General features: G+C 26.3%; 2 protein-coding genes across 3 annotated transcripts in view; one reads left to right on the forward strand and one right to left on the reverse strand.

The window, feature by feature from the left end:
* The first annotated feature begins 8,131 nt into the window (after positions 1–8,131).
* The window catches only part of LOC122500450 (dihydropyrimidinase), a 345,407-nt gene continuing 330,922 nt past the window's right edge, over positions 8,132–22,616 (forward strand). Inside the window, exon 1 of one of the 2 annotated variants that reach the window (XM_043609380.1) lies at positions 8,132–8,455. In XM_043609380.1, the coding sequence (XP_043465315.1) occupies positions 8,340–8,455 (116 nt within the window). In that variant the 5' untranslated portion in view covers positions 8,132–8,339. The remainder of the gene's footprint in view (positions 8,456–22,616) is intronic. The other variant, XM_043609379.1, reaches the window with a different exon arrangement.
* LOC122500447 (histone-lysine N-methyltransferase KMT5B-A) lies at positions 10,591–22,588 on the reverse strand. Its single transcript, XM_043609372.1, has 8 exons — positions 22,083–22,588; positions 20,848–21,081; positions 20,577–20,742; positions 20,317–20,487; positions 20,091–20,219; positions 16,561–16,750; positions 14,469–16,389; positions 10,591–11,794 (listed from the first exon to the last, which is right to left on the reverse strand). Exons 2-8 carry the CDS (start codon positions 21,060–21,062, stop codon positions 11,395–11,397), a joined length of 3,192 nt encoding a protein of 1,063 aa, XP_043465307.1. The 5' UTR covers positions 21,063–21,081; positions 22,083–22,588; the 3' UTR covers positions 10,591–11,394.

The following is a 22,616-nucleotide window of genomic DNA, read 5'->3' on the forward strand; positions in this document are numbered from 1 at the left end:
AAATTACCATAGGGTAATGGAGCACTCACAGCTCTGCCTGCCTGCGCAGGCAGTAATTGGAGTAAGAGAGAAAGTCAATTAGAGTGAAAGAGACAGTAAATTCAAATTTGTATGCTGCCTACTAGCTGTGAGTGCGCCTTAAGTGTGCCAATTATAGCGCGGTTCTGGTTTAGCCGTCTTTGAAATAGAAAATTCAAAAATTATAATGAAAGAAGTAAATTTATGGCTTATTAAACTAAAAGCCCGTGTCATATAGATAATAAAACTTTTATAAAAACTTTATAAAAATTAATTATTTAAACAAAATTAAAACAATAAGAATTAGGATTAAAAACGTCAATTATGGCGCGGTTGAGTCAATTTCGGCGCGCCAATTACGGCAGGGAAAATAACGTGTATTTAGAGGTTGTGTTGCGCGCCATAACTGGAGCACGCACATTCAATGAAAATGTGCCAATTATGGCGGGGCACAATTTTTGTACTCAAATAATTAAACCAATAATAGTTCAAATGTGTTTTTTTTCGTACAATTATATCGAGTAAGGTCGAAAATAACTTTTTCTATCATTTTCAAATAACTATATTATTCTAAAATAGTAAATAATTCTATTTTTTACAAAGTCGCCATAATTGGAGCACCCGCCACAATTGACACACTTACCCTAGGAAGTCTCCATACTAAAAACGCTTGATTTTTCTCTCCGTGTAGTATAGGGTAAAAGTGGGTATTATCGCGGTATTTTATATTTTAATGAATATTTCAAATAATATAAAAAATTTTTGACACTAAAAAATCACTCCTTGAACCTGACAACTAAGACATTATAATATGCATCATATTTTTGATTATTTTTCTATTAATCAATTTATTAAAAATGTTTTAAAATTTGTTGTCTGAAAAAAGTTCAAAATGGCTCACCTTGGTTTGAGATTCAACTCTACAGTGGTGTCAAAAATTATTGTTTTTATGTTCTATAAAACTCTAAGAGATGATTCTTTTTTTATATTTTGGTAAATTTATTGTTATTCTTCATAAAAAAAATTTGTTTAGTTAAAAAAAATTGATTTTTATTAAATATTTACAGTCACGATAATGGAGACATCTTTTTTTTAACATGTGGGTATTTTCGCGGCTCCTATCATAACCCTTGAAAGTAAGGTTAGCAGTGTGTCTCTAAAGTTTAAAACGTTGAAATTATAGCCGATATTATTTTTGCTTGTTTTAATTTATATTTTAATAAAAGTACTTTGTATGTATATAAAAAAAATTAATTTTCAACTAAATAAATGTTGAATTAACATTGTTTTTCCACTTTGCACAGTAACTGTTAAACACATTTAGACACAATAAAAATTTCGTTTATTTGAACGTTCAGAATTTTAGTATATCTTATAACAGTTACAAAATACAAGCAAGAAAATAAAGAGTAATGGAAAAGATAAAAAAATTAAAGTGAGATCTGTATATTTAAGGAAAAAATTTTTAATAGCTATAAAAAAGGAGCAAAAGTGTCAAATGAGAATTGACTATACGTTAGAAATATTTGATAATAATTGCTTTAGAATATTTTATCAGAGTATTATTTTAGATTCTGAGACTAATTAAGTTATTATAATAAAACCAAGTATCTTTCTTCTTGTGATACTAGTTTACTATTGAATTCGTCCATTTATTATAATGCTTAAAATTTTCTTTAATTCAAGTTCTTGCGATATTTATATTTATATTTTTAAAAACTATATTATTATTCCCTTTAATTTTTTACATTTACTACATTTTAATTAAGTAACTATTACAAAAATCCAAAAAGCAATAAATAAATTATCCGCGATATTTACCACGCGATAATACACTCATCCGCGATATTTGACACGCGAAAATACCCTCAAGCCATTACAAGTCCCGCGAAATTACAAGCAAAGGAGTCTTCTATTTAATCATTTATTTAACGATTAAAACTATTTTCTATAACATTGGCAATTTTTTTTTAAAGAAAAGAAAGCTTAAATATTCATTTAAAAAAAACAATGCCATATACATTTATTTATAATTTTTAAACCACTTGGATGTATGACGTATACAAAATTCCTCGATAATACCCACATTTACCCTATTATATGTGACACGGACAGTTAAAACGGACCTACGATCCGAAAAAAAGATTTCGAGAAAAACGACTTTGAAGTTTAGCAAGTTGATTTTGATACTTGTAAACGTTTTAATGAATTGAAACTCGTTACTCGGGGGTTATTGGGGTCGCTGATTACGAATCCGATGTTAGTTTTTAAAAACTCAAAATGGCGGATCCAATATGGCGGATGACTTTTTTAAAAATTGATCGCATTCGCTTGAAAATCGTTACTCAAGGGTTTTTGGGGTCGCTGATTACGAATCCGATGTTAGTTTTTTAAAATTCAAAATGGCGGATCCAATATGGCGCATGACTTTTTTAAAAATTGATCGGATTTGCTTGAAAATCGTTACTCGGGGGGTTTTTGGAGTCGCTGATTATAAATCCGATGTTAGTTTTTAAAAATTCAAAATGGCGGATCCAATATGGCGGATGACTTTTTTAAAAATTGATCGGATTTGCTTGAAAATCGTTACTCGGGGGTTTTTGGGGTCGCTGATTATAAATCCGATGTTCGTTTTTCAAAATTCAAAATGTCGGTTCCAATATGGAGGACAAAATTTAAAATTTGTTAGAATTCGTGTAAAACTAAAAAATTTCGTTGCCACCGAAAACGAGGTCACTGATTAAGAATCCGATGTTCTTTTTCCGAAATTCAAAATGTCGGATTCAATATAGTGGACGTAGTTTAAAAAAATGTTTGGATTCTCATATTAATATATACTTTAGGGGTACTTTGGGGTCGATGATTAGGAAACAGATGGGTTTCTGGATCTCTATGTAAATTAGTATTTATTTGTATTAATGATGTGTTTAATTGTTCTTACCAATGTCATAGTTATTTTGTTCTTGTAGTTATTTTATTCCAAGTATTTTTCTTAATGCAGTAGCTTCAAAGGATGCATTTATTAATTTATTATGTAACAAACACCATCGGTGGTGGGACAAAGTTAACATTTTGTCATTAGTGTCAGAACTGAAGTATTAGCTTATGTTTACTGCGCGTAAATAAAAGAAAAGAGTTTGGTTACCGTGGCAAAGCAAAGAAAAACTGATATATCAGATACAAAAATTAAATCCACGAAAAAAATATTAAAGAAGCAGAATTAATTTTAAAGAACAAAGTTTTTAAACATTTTAAATTTGTGAATTTTTTAAGTTTATAATCTTTTAAATGCTTAATCTTAAGTTCTTTATCGTGTTTTTCTTTGTCTTACGTCTTTTTATTTATTGTGTTCTTCATTAAAGTAAATTTGTAAAATAAATAAAGATATGAATATTCTGTTTGCTCATTTAAAAGACCATATACATATTTGTATTAAAATCATACATTTCAAAATTCTGAAAAGCAAATCCCTATAATTTGTAAATAACTCGTCCGCCATATTGGATCCGCCATTTTGAATTTTTAAAAACTAACATCGGATTCGTAATCAGTAACCCCAAAAACCCCCGAGTAAGGAATTTCAAACGAATCCGATCAATTTTTAAAAAAGTCATTCGTCATATTGGAGGAGCCATTTTGAATTTTTAAAAACTATCATCATATTCGTAATCATCGACGCTAAAAACCCCCGAGTAACGATTTTCAAGCGAATCCGATCAATTTTTAAAAAAGTCATCCGTCATATTTAATTCGCCATTTTGAATTTATAAAAACTAACAACGGATTTGTAATCAGCGACCCCGAAAACCCCCGAGTAACGATTTTCAAGCGAATCCGATCAATTTTTAAAAAAGTCATCCGCCATTTTGAATTTTTAAAAACTATCAACGGATTCGTAATCAACGACCCTGAAAACCCCCGAGTAACGAGTTTCAAGTGAATTTGATTAATTGCAGAAAAGTTTGTCAAATTTGATTTTGCTGTATTTTTTTTGTCAAAGTACCTAACTTTGAAGTGAAATTATTTAAAAAAAACTAATGCAGCTAGAAAGCTGCGGTTTAATGCGTTAGAAAGAGCGGTTTATTTACCATAAGAATCAATAAAAAAATGAAAATCGATTTTTTCGGACCGTAGGTCCCTACTGTCCGTGTCACATATATCAATTTCTAGAACATTGTTTCATTTGAATATTAAACAATTTTTGAAAAATAAAAAATCTCCCACAGAGCCATCTGTTAACAATGTTTAGAAGTTGCAAGCGACTTTCCGAACGCTTACTGTTTCATTTATCTAAAATTTTCAATTAATTATTAATTAACTTTATTAAAGTCTGTGGTTTTTCATTCTGTCCGTTCGCAGTATGAAGTTAGTTGTTAGTTATCATTTGCGAATTATTATCATGATTTTTTTGTTTGTTTATATTTTTCGTGATGTTTTGACATTTCCGATGTTATGTTATGCGGTAGTGCGGGTGTTTTTAAAAAACGTTAAATTGTGACAAGAATTATTGTGTTTGAAAAATCGTGGAAAAATATCTGGTATCAGGCGAGAGGTTACCGTTTTCAGTGGAAAAAAAACTGTAGATTGGTAAATTCTAATTATTAATTAAAATTTTCTTCTTAATTAAATCATTTATATTATTTCATTTTATTTTGTTAAATAAAAATCTCAAAATAACTTAAAAACAAATTTTATTCGTATATCTTATTATTATTATTATTATTTTTTTTTATTTATAATTATAATTGATAATATTTATTGTATTTTGATTTATTATTATTATTGAAAATTTTATGCATTTTTAAAATCTAAAAAAACTGAAATATCGAATTGTCAATAAAAGTTGTATTATTTTCAATTTTCAACGATTATTAATTTTAATTAAAAAATTCAATTTTCCTGAATCAATAAAAAATATCGTTCTAAATTTTATTACATTGGTCGTTTTCGTAAATTACTATTCAATAATATTAATTATTCAAAATAATTAATTTTTTAATATTTAATTTTTCAAAAATTTAATTAATCTTCAATTATTAACTTATACAGTGCAGGATCTAGAGTCTAAATTTTTTGGGAAGAGCGATCCCTTTAGTGTGTGCTTTTTTTGATTGCTATTATGAGTGATAATAGCTCCTGGTTCTTTTATGTTTAAAAAATTGTTCGAAATAATTAATTTTTCAAAAATGAAAAAAAAAATTCAATTGTTTCAAATTTTAATTAATTTTAAAAAAATGATTTTACACAAAAAATTTATTTATTTTTAAAAATAATTGCAATTCAAAATCTATTTGAATTTAGTATTTTAATAAATTACTTTTTTTATTATGTTAAAAATAAATTGTTTTTTTAAATATTTTATTAATTTTTTACAATATTTGAATTTTAAATAATTCAAAAGTCAATTATTAATTATTCAAAAATAAATCAAACAATTTTAATTAATTCAAAAATAAATTATTCTGTTTTTAATAAAAATTTAATTATTTTGAAATCATTGAAAAATGTAATTGTTCAAAATAATAATTAATTATTCAAATATCAAAAATACAATTAATTCAAAATTAAATTATTTCATTTTAAATAAAAAATTGAAATTAATTTATTGGCACTTACGTAAAAAATAAACGTATTTCTGTGTGTGTTTGTGTGTAGAATTAACTTATAAGTGCTTTCTTTTGCAAGAATTAAACTTATCGTTATCTTCTGTTCAAATAAAATATAAAATGTTAACGTTTTTTTTAACACAATATCATAGAAAATAGATTTTCTAAAAAGAAAAAAAAATAATGAACTTAAAAAAAATACTTTAGGCACCGCCTTTCATTTCAACTATTTAAATACTATCAAGTCTTTTAAAGACTATATAAAGTCTTCAAATCATGAAAAATACATAATAAAAAATTGAATTATTCCGAATAAAATTCAAAAATCAACAAAACAATCAATTTACAATTAGGGCCATTTGGGGTAATTGTAAACAAGGGATAAATGTAAACAATAGATGTTTCAACTAAATTTACAAATTTAAAAATTAGTTTTAAAAACTTGAAAAAAATTGTTCATAAATTTAAATTACTTTAAAAATATCCAATTAAAATTATTAAAGAAACACAATTATTAAACAAAAAATAAAAAATAATTCTTCAGAAAAATTTAATTAGGGTTTCCAAAATTGATTTAATGATTTTTAGCGAAAATTTAATTATTTTCATAAATAATGACATTTTTTGAAGAAATTCAATGATTCTCAAATTTTTTGCAAGAATTTAAATGAAATTCAATATATTAATTTTAATTAAAGAGGCATTTCACGTCAGAAATATCACGATTTGCAAAGGGTATGCCGATTTTCGCAAAAGTTTGTGGGATTATAGTTCTATATAAGAGACTTCTTTCCCCCAAATTTTTTCAAAAAAAATTCAAAATTGTTGAAGATACGCCATTTTGAATTTTAATATTAATTTTATAAAATTTTGAATATCTCGGAATATTGTTTATGGATTTTTATGAAATTTACACATTTTTCAGGTAAAAGTATGTACTTTAAAATGCAAATAAAGTTAATAAAAAAAAAATTAATTTTTAAATAAAAAATTAAAAAAAATTTTTTAAAACAATTTTTTGTTTATTTACTCCTCTCTGAGAAAAATGTTATTAACATATTTGGATTCCTTATGAATTCACCTTTAATTTCATAAAAAAAAATTGATGGAGACTCAACTGGTTCCAGAGATATTGAATTTTTTGTAAAAAAATAGTCATAGTTACAGCAGCAATGCACGACTGCGGTAACGTACTACGCGACTTGTGCAGTATGGTGCTATGGCGCGGCGACGCTTTTTTTTACAAAAAATTCAATATCTCCGGAACCAGTTGAGTCTCCATCAATTTTTTTTTATGAAATTAAAGGTGAATTCATAAGGAATCCAAATATGTTAATAACATTTTTCTCAGAGAGGAGTAAATAAACAAAAAATTGTTTAAAAAAATTTTTTTTAATTTTTTTATTTAAAAATTAATTTTTTTTTATTAACTTTATTTGCATTTTAAAGTACATACTTTTACCTGAAAAATGTGTAAATTTCATAAAAATCCATAAACAATATTCCGAGATATTCAAAATTTTATAAAATTAATATTAAAATTCAAAATGGCGTATCTTCAACAATTTTGAATTTTTTTTGAAAAAATTTAGGGGAAAGAAGTCTCTTATATAGAACTATAATCCCACGAAGTTTTGCGAAAATCGGCATACCCTTTGCAAATCGTGATATTTCTGACGTGAAATGCCTCTAAAATTAAAAATATTGAAACATAAAATTATTAAAGAAGATAGGAAACAAAAAAGTAAATTACAACTAAATCAAAGAAGATAGAAGAAGAAGATATTAATATAGAGAGAAGATATAAAGATAGAAGATGTTAATTGAATAATTTTATATTTCTAAAAAAAATGTATTTTTCATTCTTTCCAGCATTTCCATTTTTTAAATTTATTTAAAACATTATAACGTCATAATAATAATTAAAATACCCTTAAAAATAATAATAATCATTTTAAAGAATTGCTATTTTAATAGAAAAAATATATTTATATATATATTAAAACATAAAATTATTAAAATATTAAACAAAAAAAAAATATAAACTGCGAACAGATATTTTCAATTAATAAATAAAAATTTTAATTTATTTATATAAAAAAAGAAAATGCAAAAATATATTAATTAATAGAAGATGAAATAATTTCTTTAATGGCATTTGAACCATAATGACGTCACAATTTGTTCACAGCATTTGCTAAAAAATTGTGACATCATAATGGTTCAAATTCGCTGAAAAAATAAAGTTTTAATTATTTAAAATAAAACGTTGAAAAAAAAATGCACGCGCGCTCGCGCGCGTCAGTTTTTGCTAGTAAATATTATTCTTACTGTTCCGACTCTTTTAGTCTTTTATTCTCGCGGTACAATCATTTTTTGTCATATTATTAAATAATTAATTACTTTTTAAATAAAATTAACAAAAGAGAATATTAATGCAAGTAATTTCCCGCCCAATTTGTGAATCTATCGGAAGTGTTGTCGGTTGTCGGTCAATTCTCCAATTCCAGTAAAAAAAAACATGGTGTCAATATAATCACCCGCGAATTTCAGCTCTCAAATTTCTTTCATAATCTTAAAAAGAAGTACTAATTTATCAAAAAGTTTACTCACTGAACAATTCAGTACATTTATCGGTTACTTTAATCAATAAATATCAAAAGAATTATTTTACTTTAAGCAAATTTCGAAAAGATTTTAGTTCACGTGGTGTGAATGTTTTTTTCATTGCCGGCTCAAATTATTTTCTCGTCCACGTGCGTTTACCATATTATTCTCTGCTTCAATCAGAACCAGATTTTCAAGTATAAGCAGCAAGTTTACGTGAAAAGGTAAGAAATTTTTTTTTATCTTAATATTAAAAATAACCAAAAAACTGTCATATTCCATTTTCTCCCCTTCTCCACCCCTTTGTCCTTGAAATTTTTCTTAATAACGAATTTTTCAAAATACCTATTTCTAAAATGATAATATTGAAATCGGTATTTAATTTTGAATGTTGAAAAATTATTTTCATAGGCATAATTTAATTAAAGATTTATTTTTTCTTTTTTTTAATTTTCTAATTATAGAGAATTCTATAATTTTAATTTTATATAAATAAAGAAAACAACAAATTTATGGATAACTGTTCTATTTTACTTGATGGTATGTTTTGTTACATCAGCTTAAATACTTTGTTTTCAAAGTCTTCGATCCCCTTGGCAATGCTGAGACATGAAATATTGTTTCTTTTATCTAAGAAAATTGTCACTATACAAAATGGATTATTACGATCTATATTTAAAACGAAGGAGGGGATGATTATCACAAAATTGTCGCGACGATTTTTCTTTTCTTTTTTTTGTCAGATTTTTACGAAAATCTGTTATAGCTGTTAATTATTTAATTATCTCAATTTTATATAATGGTATTCGATAATTAGCTTGATGTATATATTTATATATGTATACATTTTATACTATTGTAATAACGCTGCAGTACTGAAAAATGTTTCAATTTCCCTAAATTATTAACTCCAAGTATATAATCAATTACTTTACAAAGTGCAATTTCAGAAGCTTTTGCAAGTACTTTTTTTTAAAAGTGAATGATTCCCAATTTTCATTTTTTTTCTTTTGGAAAATATATATGTTTCGCTTAATAATTAAAGCATACACGTTTTTTTAATTTTAGGAAAAACATTCAGCATTTTATTTTATTGAAATGTGATGATAGGTAATATATCATAAAAAGAATCTCCGTGATATTTATCCTTCTATATTAACTATTGCAATTATCAATTTTTAACAATTAATGAAGTAAATAATTATTTACATCAATTACAATTTTCCATCAATCACGGTTCAATAGATACTAATTAATATACATACAATTCTTATCCGCCATGTATAATAGTTAACGTGATGTTTATTACAATTGTCATTATTCTTATAAGATAATTATTCAATGCCAACAAGTTTGAGATTAATAATTCTCGGTGAATGTCTTCTTAAAATTCAAGTTAAATTTTCAAGTCTACATTCAGGTCTAGCCTGTGTTTCCAAATATTGAATTTCTGCTTTTTTTTATAAATAAAAATTTTTTTTTACATGAAAAGAAAAATATTGCACAAAATGCTGCAAACTTTAATAGAAATTTAATTCTTTTTCTTAATTTCTAACAACATTTCATTAAAAAATATTATTCACGTTTGAAAAAAATTAATTTGTTAAAAAAGATTTACATTGATTTGTTAGAATTAAATTAATTCATTAAAATTGTTAAAAAATTAATTTGACTAAATTAAAATTTAGTCAAAATAATGAATTTTCACTAAAATAAAAATCAACGATAAATTTAGCTCTTTTTTTAAAAATAACCAGATTTAATAAATAGATTTTCAAAGGAGAAAAGAATTTGAAAAAAATTTCAAAGAACGTTAAATATAATTTTAAAAAAATAAATTTACAAAAATTGACTATTCTAAAAATATTAAAAGTTTTTTGTGCCTCTTTGGACGAGATAGTTAAAAACGTTCGTGTCGTAGAATAATTGCAAATTTAAAAAAAATAACTTATAATTTCAAGAGCCGTACAAAAAAAAATTTTTCTATAAATTCGTTTAAAAATTAAAAAAAAACTTAATTTTTGAAAAAAAGACTGGCGTTATTGCAGATTTTCAATTTTTGCAGATAATACTTAGTCACTTATTCAATATTGTATTCAGTACGTGTACAATATGTTGTTACAAAATACAGAATACAGTCATGAACTCGTTAATCTTAAGCGCTATTTACAATTCCATGTAAAATCTAGCTCAATAATTAATCATTCCTAATATTTAGCTAAATTACTTATTACAGGATAATTATTTATACATAGTATAAGTATGCGCTAATGATGGAATTTCTGTCGTTTTTTTTTCTTTTTCTTTTTCTTTTTTTTATCATAAAAAATAAAAATACTGGGTCGTTTAATTCAAATCGAATCACCGTTTTCTTTTATTTCACATTTTTTCTTTCTATTTCATAAATAAAAATTATTACTTCATTCCAAAGCAAACCACTTGTATGTATCACAAATATAAATGATAACTTCAGACACGATTTGAATTAATTATCCAGTTTTATCACTAAACAGTGGAAAATCCTTCATTGGATTTTTATTATTCCTGCTCAAAGAATGTGCAAGTAATAAGAAAATATCACGCTAAAAACCAATTTATAAATTATTCGTTTTTTTCTAAAGAATAAGAAAAAAGAGAAATTATTTTTACGCCGGAAATATTAAAACCGATTGTGAAATAGAGAAAAGAGAAATCTAACGTCTAAAATAATTAAAAAGAATAAATTTACATTAAAAAAAACAAAAATGTACAGATCTCACTCTTACAAATTGTAGATATTAGAGATAAACGATTGGAATGAATATAATAATGCATCGAACACATTTAGGTACATTCTAAAAATAGTGAAAGAACAGTGTTTAGTGAAACACTTTTTTTTAATAATACAATGTGTAAACTTATAAAATGTGAAATTCGCTAGTAAAAAGAATACTTATTCATTCCAATCGTAATGTGAAACAATCGTTAATGATTTTACGTTCTTGGAAAGACTTTCAACAACTAAAATCATTTTGATAATACAACTTAAATAAATTCTAAGCTAAATTATATATAACTTGTTCCAATTTTGTGGAATTCTTTTTTCTTTAAATTTCGTAGCTCTGCTACGTTTTACCTAGAAGAAAGATGCCTTGTTAATTACAATTTTGGGATAACTTAATTGTTAAGAATGAGACAAATCAATTGTTGAAATTGACTCATTTCCCAAAAGCAAGCGTAGCCTTTTAACAGGCGGTGGAGGAGGATTAAAATCAAGTCCACGTCTTTTGTGTCGCCTTTCACGATTTCGAGTTTTATGCTTTTTTCGTCGCCTGGTATTTTCAACACCTTCAAGTTCAACGACTTCGTACTCGGGCTCATAACTATCTTCGCTGAGACTTGTTCCTGATTCCATATTGTCATCGACAACTGGCGATCGTTTCACGCGTAATGTTAATTTTAATCTTCCACTTGTTTTCTCCGGTGTTGTCGGATACACTCGACAATTCGTATTTCCATTTTGCCACTGATAATTTGGCAATGCTGGAACCTTGAGAAAACTCTTTTCATTATGAATGATCATCCTAGAAAAGAGAAATTAAGATAAATTCACAAATGTTTTTAATAAAATTTCAAATTATACTATTTGCTCTCCAACAATTTTCATTTTTCTCTCATTTTTTGTTCTACAATTTTTCGATTTTTAATGACCTTAAGGATAGAGTTTGACTACATTTTTAACTATATCAAGAAAATGATTTACATCTTCCATAAAATTATTTTTATAATAATTTTTAGAGAGGAAATCAATGGTCAGAAAATATTCTGATCCTTTTTTTTATTTTTATTTTTCTTAACCCTTTGAGGACCAGTGTTGCTTTCAGGCAACATGAACATTTTTTTATTAACTCGTGCATAAATTTTTTAATTTTCAAAACTGAATATTGAAACAATAATTTTCACATAGTCTGAAAAATTTCGTATGACAGACACTGGTCTTCAAATAAAAAACTTCAATAACTGTCCCTGAAAATTTTCCTTAAAAATTAAAAATCGCGATTTTTTAAGAAAGAATTTGGTCCTCAAAGGGTTAAAAATTTATAGATTTTAAAATCCATCCGTAATTTTGTAGAAAATATTCTTTTTTTATTCACAAAAAATTGCCGGATGAAAAAAAATTATTTTTAATATTTTTCAAGTATTTTTTTTTAAAGACATTGTTTTTAGGTTGAAAATTGTAAAAAAAACCATTGTTATTCAATTTTTTTATATGGAAATTCACGTGTTCATTTTTCTAACTAATTTTAAATCATAAAAATAATTGAGTAATAATGGTTTTTTAAGCATTTTCAAAATAAAAAACAATGTTTTTTTTTCAAAAAAATGCTTCACAAATAATAAAAATCATTTTTTTCATTCGGCAATTCTTTTGTGAATACAAAAACATATTTTCTACAAAATTACGGATGGATTTTAAAAAATCTATCACTTTTTAAGAAAAATAAAAATCCAAAAAGGGACAGCATTTTTTTTGACCGTTTTTATTTTCCGACCATTGATTTCCTCTCTAAAAATTACTATAAAAATAATTTTATGGAACATTTAAATCATTTTCTTGATATAATTAAAAATGTTGTCGAAGTCTCCCCTTAAAGTTTTCAACGAAATTTATTTTCCCACTTAAATATTTCCAAAAATTACTGTACTAAATTAAAAAATAAATAAAAAATTTTTACTTATTGTTAGTTTCAATTTTACGTTGGTAAAGTTCACAAAGTTTATAATCAACGATTTATATAAAAATATATTTTTCTGTTTAAATTTTTATATATTTATGTATAAAAAATGTTTTTCATAATTTCTTGTTCAATAATTGGAAAAAAATGTCTAAACAATTTTATTGTTTTTGTCAAGAAATTATAGAAATAGTTGATCATGAACGTTGTGAATTTCACTGACGTTAAATTTTTGAATATAGAAAAAATTATATTTTGTACTAAAATTCAAATTGAACGAAGTAATAACAAAATTTCCGTTCCTTTGAATGTTCAAATATATTAGAAAATTAACGAAGTTAAGTCCACAATGTTGATCAACGAAAAAAAATTTGCTGAATTTATTCGAATATTTTTTTCAAGAAATATACAACAATTATTGTTGAAAATATCAGTAGAAATCTGCAATTTTTTATATATATTTTTTTAATAATACACTTATTGAAATTCTTTTTTCGATGATTAATTTCGTTGTGAAAATTAATATTAGAATAGTTTTGTAAAAATTGAAAAAAAATTGAAAAATATGTATTGAAATAAGTTAAAATTGAAATATTTATACTTTTAAATTATTCAAATATATGTCTTTCAGATTTTTTACATATATTTATTTATTTATTTACAGAAAAATAATGAAACCGAAGTTACGCAACGTTTCTAAAAATTGAAAATTAGAAAAGAATTTTTTTCAAAATTAAATCATATTCAATTTTGATGTTTCTAAATTTTTAAAGAATCAACTTTTTCTTGGTGGACAGTTATTTATAAATAATAAAAATTTAATGCCAAAGAATAAATATCGTCTCATCATTTTTCGTTTTTAAAAACGTTGAAGAATTCTGTCACATAAAAAATATTTGGTCCACAGAGTTAAAAAATTTGTATTCAAAATTATTAAAAAATATCTATTTCAAAATATTTGAAAACTTGTAAATTCAAATTTATTTGAAAATTAATTATATCTGAATTTATTTTTTACTGAAGTATTTTCTCCAAAGAATAACAAATTTGTATTCAAAGTTATTAGAAAATATTTATCTCAGTTTATTTAAGTATTCAAAATTATTAGAAAATATCTATTTCAAAGTATTTAGAAATTTGTAAATTCAAATTTATTTGTAATTTAATTATTTGAATTTATTTTTTACTGAAAAGTATTTTTTCCAAAGAACAAAAAATTTGTATTCAGTTATTGAAAAATTTTTTTCTACGAAGAATTTAAAAACAGTTATAAGTGGATTGCATTTAAATTCGATTTTTTAATACAGAAAACGAAATGAAAAATATTTTTACTAGAATTCGATTTGCTGAAAGAAAATAAAGCAGGAAAAATAATAAAACAAAAAAGTAGCGAATTTTCTTGAAGCTGAATTAAATTTAATGAATTTAATTTTAAAAAAATTGTGTAATATTTAAATTTTGAAGAATACAATTCTCATTTTCCAAATAAAATTTTTCAAAATTGATGTAATTGATAATTTACCCATTTGGCTTCTCTTCGACTTTAATGGAACTTTTTCTCGACTGATTACTGCTATTAAAGTTATAACTTTGATCTTGTGTTGAGCTCTTAGTCCATTGATCATCAGAAATTAAATTCTCGGTTTTAATTTCCTCCTTAATATTCACTTTCGTCTCCTCTGGTATTCCCACATCTTCCTGTAAATTCGTCTCCTGAATTGGAGAACGTCTTTCAAATTTATGTCTCATCACCGATGACAAACTAACACTCTCAAGATTACTGTCCTTCTCGCTGAATTCATAAATATCGCCTTGAATTCCCGAATCATCATCGGCCGCGCCAACAACTGCTGTATTGATAATTTTATCGACATCCTTTTTTTGACTCCTCGTTAATCGACCACTTGGATTGGCAACATGCGCAAGTTTCTTTTTACTAGACGTTGTTCCTGTTGTTAAGCGACTTCGTGCCTTTTTATTTCTTGATTTCGTTGATTTTCGACTTGATTTTGTTTTTTGCTCTTTACGTGGACGCAGTGAAACATCAAAATATTCACTACGTCTTGACAGTGATCTCTTTAATGTTAAATTTCGATTATCTTCCGATGTTTTAGTATTTATTGAATCGGAAATATTTGTTTCATCACAATTATCAATTCCAATTTCTGATTCTGATTCGGATAATCGATGAAGTTTTGCCTTTGATAATTCATTGTTTGTTTCAATGGGATTTATTTCGTGAAAACCCTCGGCAATCGATGGTTCCATTGAATTTGGGGAATTTTTCTCTTGCTCATACTTAACAAGTTCATTGCTGAATGTCTCCATTGTTAGGCCTAGAGAATTTTTCATATGAAAATCATCATTTGTTTCGTTAATATAAGTGGAAGTTTTTGGTGCTTTTCCATGTACGGGCGATTTTCGACAATTTGGATCAAGTGGAATTGAATTGTGTTTGGTGATTGTTTTATCGTAGAAAAATTGATTTAATGTTTCATTGGGTCGCGATGGTGATGAGGAATCCTTGAGTCTATTTACGTTTAGCACTTGATGATCACAGCGTTCAATTTTACATGTACTGACACAGAGATAGCCATTTTTTGTTTGTAAAACAGAATCATTTTTATCAATATTTTGTGAATTGTAAAGTTTTGAATGAGCAAAATTTTTATTCTCTTCAAATGAATGATGATGTTCTTTTTCGTATGAGGAATGTTCGGTGCTTTTGTTTTTTGTTTCTGAATTTGAGGGGGGGCAGTGAGCTGACAATCTGTCGTTGTAATTATTGCATCCACGTTGTTTTGGAATGTAATTTCCAGTGGCAGCTGATCTTAAATTTGGAATTTGTGTTTCATCGTTACGAATTGAATTTTCAATGTGATGATTGTGAGAATGAAATGTACAGTCACGTTCTTTTGATACTCGATCGGAATCTTCTTTTCTGTGTGACGCCTCAATTTCACTGTGATCCTCTGTCAAATCATCAAGTAATGAAGATGAGCTTTTATTTTGATTTGTTCGGCCTCTTTTCTTTTGAAGTCGTGAAGCACTAAAACGCTTCATATTATTTCTATTATTATTTCGTTCAGTCTTATTAACTTGCTTATTACGGAGATTTCTCGTTGCCGAACCAGCGACAGCGTTATTATTTTGTTGTCCTTGATTTTCCTGTGAATTCTCCTCATTATTCAACAAAAGTGGCTGTTGTTGAGCAATGTCCGAAAATCGACAGCCTTGTGCTATAAGTTCGGCATCGTATTTTGTTAAACCTTTTCTTCTTTCTTTCATGCATAAAGATTGAGGCGTTACCGCAGCATTACCAACTAGTAATTCATTTTTCTCAGTGAGAGTGCTTTCTATTTGCTGTTGTTTGTTTCTGTTCAAAGGCTGTTGTCGATGTTTTGTCCGGTTAATACGATTATCAGTTTCACGCAGTCGATAACCTGAAAAATGTTTTATTCAATCTCTATTTTTCAATTTAAAGAAAAAAACTATTTCAGTACAAAAATACTTAATTGAAAGTATTTCAAATTTTTTTTTAATTTTAATTTTCTTTAACGTTTGACACTTATTTCATTGCAAATATTTGTGATTAATTTTCTAATTACACTCACCAGACGATTGATCATCTCCAAGTTTCTGACTGGCGAATGCGCCTGTTCCACGCCTTTCACATGTTTCGCATTCACAATAACAGTTTCCGTCGCCAAAAAAATCTTCGCCATAAAAACAAGTGATTTCTTCGCCCGCTTCGATATCTCGTAAGGCTTTAACGCAAGCTGTATCCCGACCAGTTGCAACAAACTGAAATAAAGTTACATTTCTCACTTTTCGAAAAATTTAATTTCTGTCAAATCCCTACTTTTATTTTTAGAAATAAAGTTTTATTCTGATTGTGATATTTTTTTTAAAACTTGTATTTTTCTCTTATTTTTCCTTTCCGTCTTTTTTAAGGAAAGGATTTTTTAAAGAAAAATTATTCAAACAAAAAAGGGTTGCCACAAAAATTTAATTTTGTTTTTCCCTAACTTTTCTCTGATTTCCAGACAAAATTTTGACTTTTTTTCTGACCTTTAAGAATATTCTGATTCACTCTAAAAAATGAGTAAATTGATAACCCAGGTGGAAATATTCCCAGGAATATTTCCACAGTAAACAAATTTCTTTAATTGTCGAATTATTCCAAAAGCTCAATAATTTTATTAAAAATAAATACTTAATCTAGTATTTTTCCATAGAAATTAAGATTTTCAAAAAATTTCAAATTCGTATCTTTTTCAAGTTCAACAACATATAATAATTAAAGATGAACGAGTGATAAAATCATTATTTTATATTATAAGAATATTGTTATTGTAAGTTCTTCAAAATTATTTTCATCATTTCAATTAAACTATTATTTTCTAGAATTTGTAACTTAAATTCTTCTTTAAATCACTTATTTTTAATAATTTTTTAAAAGGATCTTTGAGAATTTTCAAATCCATTTGTTTACAATTAAATTTTACAAAATTTCAATTATTCGTAAATTCTTCAATTAAATATAATATTAGGAAATAAACACTTGAAATAATTTTAAAAAAAAATTCAATTAAACTTTTTAAAAAAAATTAGTTCTGCAGAATTGTTAGTTAAAAGTATAAAAAATTCAAATTTTCAAAATTTGAAACCTTTTCAAAATCCAATTACAATTTCTAAAAATTCATGCTATAATGCTTTTAATATTCAATTATTATCTACAATTTTAAATAAAAATGATTTTTAAATCAATTTTTATTCGAAAGTTCTACGAGAATTCAATTATTTAGGTAAATATAAAATTAAATAATTAATTGAATAATTGAATGCTTCTTAAAATTGAATTTTCATAAAGAATGTTATCAACAAATTTTTGATTAATTGAATTCTTTTGACTAATTTTAATAAAAGTTTTATTAACATCGAGAAATTCTATTAAAATTGTATTAAAAATAATTTAAATTCTGCGATGAGTTTTATTATTTATAAAAATAATTAAATTTTATTAACACTTTTTTTAAATAATTGAATTCTTTTGTAAAATTTTATTAAAATAGTAGATATTGAAAATTTTTGAAAATAATTGAAATTTTGCAAAGAAATTTATTGAAATTTTTAATGATAATTGAATTTCGGAGAAGAATTTTATTATTTATAATAAAGATAATTGACATTTTGACGAAAATTTTTTTAAATTTTTGAACATACACTGAACTCTTGCTGTAATGGACTAGTTTCATGATGAGTTGGTAAGCGGGAAACGGGGGCCCTGAATGTTATTGTGACCTTGCTTCAAGGGTACTCTTGCTGTAATGGACAGCACATTCGAGTCCATTACAGCGAGAGTTCAGTGTAATTGAATTTCTGCGAATAATTTTATTACTTTTGAAAATAATTGAATTTTTGCAATCATTTGTAACTTCTACAAAATTCAATTTCGTTTTTTAGTGTTTTAAACTAAAATTCTTCTATAAATTAGAGCTGTGCAAAATTCGATTCGAACTGAGTTTTGTTCGGTTTTGGGGCGCCGAAATGTCGAATGCCGAAAATTCAACATTTGAATCTCCTAGTTCGAATGTCGAATGTCGGAAACTAGGCTAATTCGAAAGTCGGTTTTTCGACATTCGAACTGGACTGACTCGAATGTCGAATATTCGACAATGTCGAACTAGGCGATTAAAATGTCGAATTTTAGCGTTCCAAAACCGAACAAAACTCGGTTCGGCTCGAATTATATATATATATATATATATTAAAAAATTTAAGTCATTTCAGAAGAATTTGAATTATTAAAATTTTTCAAATTTCTAAGTTCGTTAAAATTTTGAATTAAATTCATTCAAAATTGAAATTTAGTAAAATGTCATATCAAAACCTTTTAAATTTCATGAAAAGTCATTTCCGCAGTATTTAGTGCGCTCAATCCGAATCTGGCAACAAAAACCTTCCATCACGTCAGGTTTTTAAGAAAAGTGGGGGTGAATTCCCAAAAATCATGTTTTTCGATGTTTTTGGAATTTTCTACCGGGAAAATCTGACGTGCTAGAGACTTGTCATAGGACATTGTCTGTCAACTTTTATGCTTGACAACTGTTAAAAAAATCTTTTTTGACGGCTAATTTAGTTTGTTGTTAGCAATATCGCTATATCTTCGTAAAGTAGAGGCTTAAAGCTTTAATTTGACTCCTATGACAAGTTTCTAGCACAACGGATTTACACTGTATAAATTTTCAAAGAAAGCGAAAAACATGATTTTTGGGAATTTACCCTCACTTTTCTCAAAATCCTAACGTGATGGGAGGTTTTCGTTGCCAGATTCGGATCCAGCGCACAAAAAACTGCGGGAAATGACTTCTCCATCTCAGACAACGAAAATTTTTATTTTTTTACAGGCTTGTGTAATTTATAAGTAATATTTTTATGATAGTTCTTCAAGAATTAAGTTATTTAAAAAGAAATTATTGTCAGAAATAGAAAAAATTAAAGGTAATTATATATATGATTAATAATTATCAAACAATCCAAGTCAGGCAAAAAAATAAAATAAAAATTTATGAAGCAGAAAAAAAAGACACAAAAATTCATAATTTTCTTATGAATTCTAAAAATTTTATTTTTTCCAGTACAGGGTGGCCACCGGTCCTTGAAAACCTTGAAATGGACGTAAATTTTGTGAAACCTTGAAAAAACCGTGAATTGGACGTGAATTTTTTTAAAAACCTTGAATTTTAGTATTATATATTATTAAAACTAAAAAAAAAATTTTTTGACTATTTTCAAAATTTTATTTTTTGAAAAAATTAAAATTTTTTTAAATCTATACGATTGATTGTTCAGAATCGTAAAAAAGCCTATAAAAAATTCGGCAATGAAAAATAATAAAAAATGTAGAAGCAGTTAATTTTTTTAAGTATTACTATAGTAAAATTTGAACCAATAAAAAAAACCTTGAAAATTTTTTAGAAACCTCGAAAAAATCGGGAAATAGACGTGAATTTTATTCACGAGTTTTGGTGGCCACCCTGCAGTACTTTTAAGAAAAATCCCTTGACTTTTCCCTGATTTCCCTGACTTCTCTGACAAGTGGCAACCCTGCAAAATTATTTTTCTTAATGAAAATAATTACTTTGCAATTTGCTCTGCAATCGTGATTAATGTAAGCTGCTGGACCGAGCCAAAGTTGAGCGCAATTTTTCCTGCAACTGAACATGACTGAAAAGTCATTTTTCCCCGGATGTAATAAAGCAGCTTCCTCCTAAAGAAAAAATAGGGCGAAATTAGTTTCTCGAAATTTCTCCTTGATACATTTTCATTTTTGATGACAATTATTTTAATTATTTTTTTTATTGAACCTTTTCGGATAATTCTGCGATGCATCCGACGAGACAAGGAATTTCATCGTGTTTCAACCATTTACGAGTTGCACTTATTTTTGCTCCTTTTTGACCCTCCAAGGAATATCTGTAGCAAGCCTCAATGGCAAATCCAGAATCTTTATCGAAAACCCTTAAATATCGGTATATCTAGAAAGAAAATTAATTCACAAAAAATTGTAGGTTTTAAAAAAGTTTGTTTTAAAAGAATTGATAAAACATTACACTTAGCCACTTACATGTTCCTTTAGATTTCCCTGTTGTTGTTTAGATTTTGTATGTGGTAGACGAGCTCCCCAATCACCACCAATTAACTTTTTGTAGGTCTTCTCATAATTTTGGGTTTGAATGAACTCCTTGATAATTTTCCGTAGCTCTTCCTTGTTCGCTTTTAAAGGTCTATACCTATTTTTGAAATTTGAAAATATTATTAAAATTTCAATCGACACAATGTATTTTTGTAGAATTAAAAAAAAGATGCTTTTCGATGAAAATTGTATAAAATCTTACCTGACATTCATTTTGTGAGTGGTGAATCCTAAATAAGGATCCAATACGAGGGAAGTGGCTAGGTCGTCATTATCAGAAAGTTCTTTGGGTGTCATCCCACCACCATTTGTACCTACATTTGGCTGCATTTTGGAATTGACAGAAGTGCCTAATCTTCTCTCCTGCTTCCTCGCTACAGCTATCGAGCCCTGAACTGACAAACAATCTACCACCATTCTGCAATTTGTGCCTTCACTAAACAAAACAAACGACAAACAATTACATTGGAAATCGTTAAAATTAATTATTTATATTGTAATCAATTATGCGAACATGCCAACTTAAACTCATTATCAACGAGGTTATAATATGACTTATCACATTTTTAATGCGTTAAAATTAAGTCTCATTTTCAAATCGTTCTAATTAAATTAATACAAAAATTCAACAGTCAAATGTTAAATCATCTACTAAAAAATTATTGACACGATTTCATTTGTTCGACATAAAAAAAGAAACTTGCTGATAATTTCTATTTGAAATTCATTCTAGAGCGAAAATGTGAAATATTTTTATATAAAATCACAAAAGAAATTATTGAGAAAATTTCTGAAGTTGACTATAATTTTAAAATATAAATTCCAAATTGTTTTTGTATTTTATTATTCAATACCTAATTGAATATTATTGTGAATAATACATTTTTCAGTGCTGTGCAAAAAGAATATTTTTACAGCTATTTCAGTATATCATACTTGAGACTTTCTCACATGACAAGCTGACAAAATGCTATACACATCAAATTTCCGTTAACTTTATTTAAAATATAAATTTATATAATAGCACAATTTTCCACAATTAGTTAATAAATAAAAAAAATCAAGTTCGTCGTTGTTCCAGGGTCAAGTTCTGAGCAACCTCAAGATACATACTTGACACTTGAAAAAAAATCCAATTATTTCAGGGTGTGTTGGTTGTTTTTGTTTCAACACAAATTAAACTGATTAATCATTTTAAGAACGTAAAATAACTTTCTCATCATATGGACACTATTTTGTAAAAACGTAAAACTACTTTTTTATTTTTGGCAATTTGACACAAGAGTTCTTGGCGATTTACAGAAATGGCCGCAAACGAAGCCAAACGATCCAATAAAATGACTGTTACAGAAAAAAAAATCCATTTGCTTCTTATTATATTTCTAATTCACTAATTACAATTGAAAATAATTGACTGTCAATGAATTTCATGCTCACCGTAATTATCTGCTCCGAAAAGCACAAATTTTGCATTTTGCTAAATAATTTACCGACTTTTTTTCTCACTGTAAAGAAGACGCGTTCTGATCTATCATGGCAGATTGACCAAATCGCACACTTCCCTTATTTCCTGATTAATTAATTAAATCCTATTGAATTATGCGTGAAATCAACATATGCAAATTAGAGTATTGGGGGAAATTATTACACTAATACTTAACAAAGAAATGGAATCACTTTAAACCGACAATTAAGAAAAGAAATCTTGTTTTGGGCCTACACAACTTCGCGTACGATTCTATCGTGTGCATTCCGTTCTAGTCACAAATGTGGGTTTTGGCTCCATTAAGTCTGGAGGAATTTACACTCAATAATTCTCAAGTAAACCTAATAAAATTAAAGTATTAAAGTTATTTTTTCTTTTAAATGCGAAACAAATTTTTAGAAACGATATTTACAACTTGTTAAGTAGTAAAAATTTATTATAGCAGTACTTTTTTTTACAAGTACACTTGTTACTAGAAGTATCTA

The sequence above is a fragment of the Leptopilina heterotoma genome, unplaced genomic scaffold, assembly GCF_015476425.1.
Source record: "Leptopilina heterotoma isolate Lh14 unplaced genomic scaffold, ASM1547642v1 Lhet_186, whole genome shotgun sequence".
NCBI classification, from domain to species: domain Eukaryota; kingdom Metazoa; phylum Arthropoda; class Insecta; order Hymenoptera; family Figitidae; genus Leptopilina; species Leptopilina heterotoma.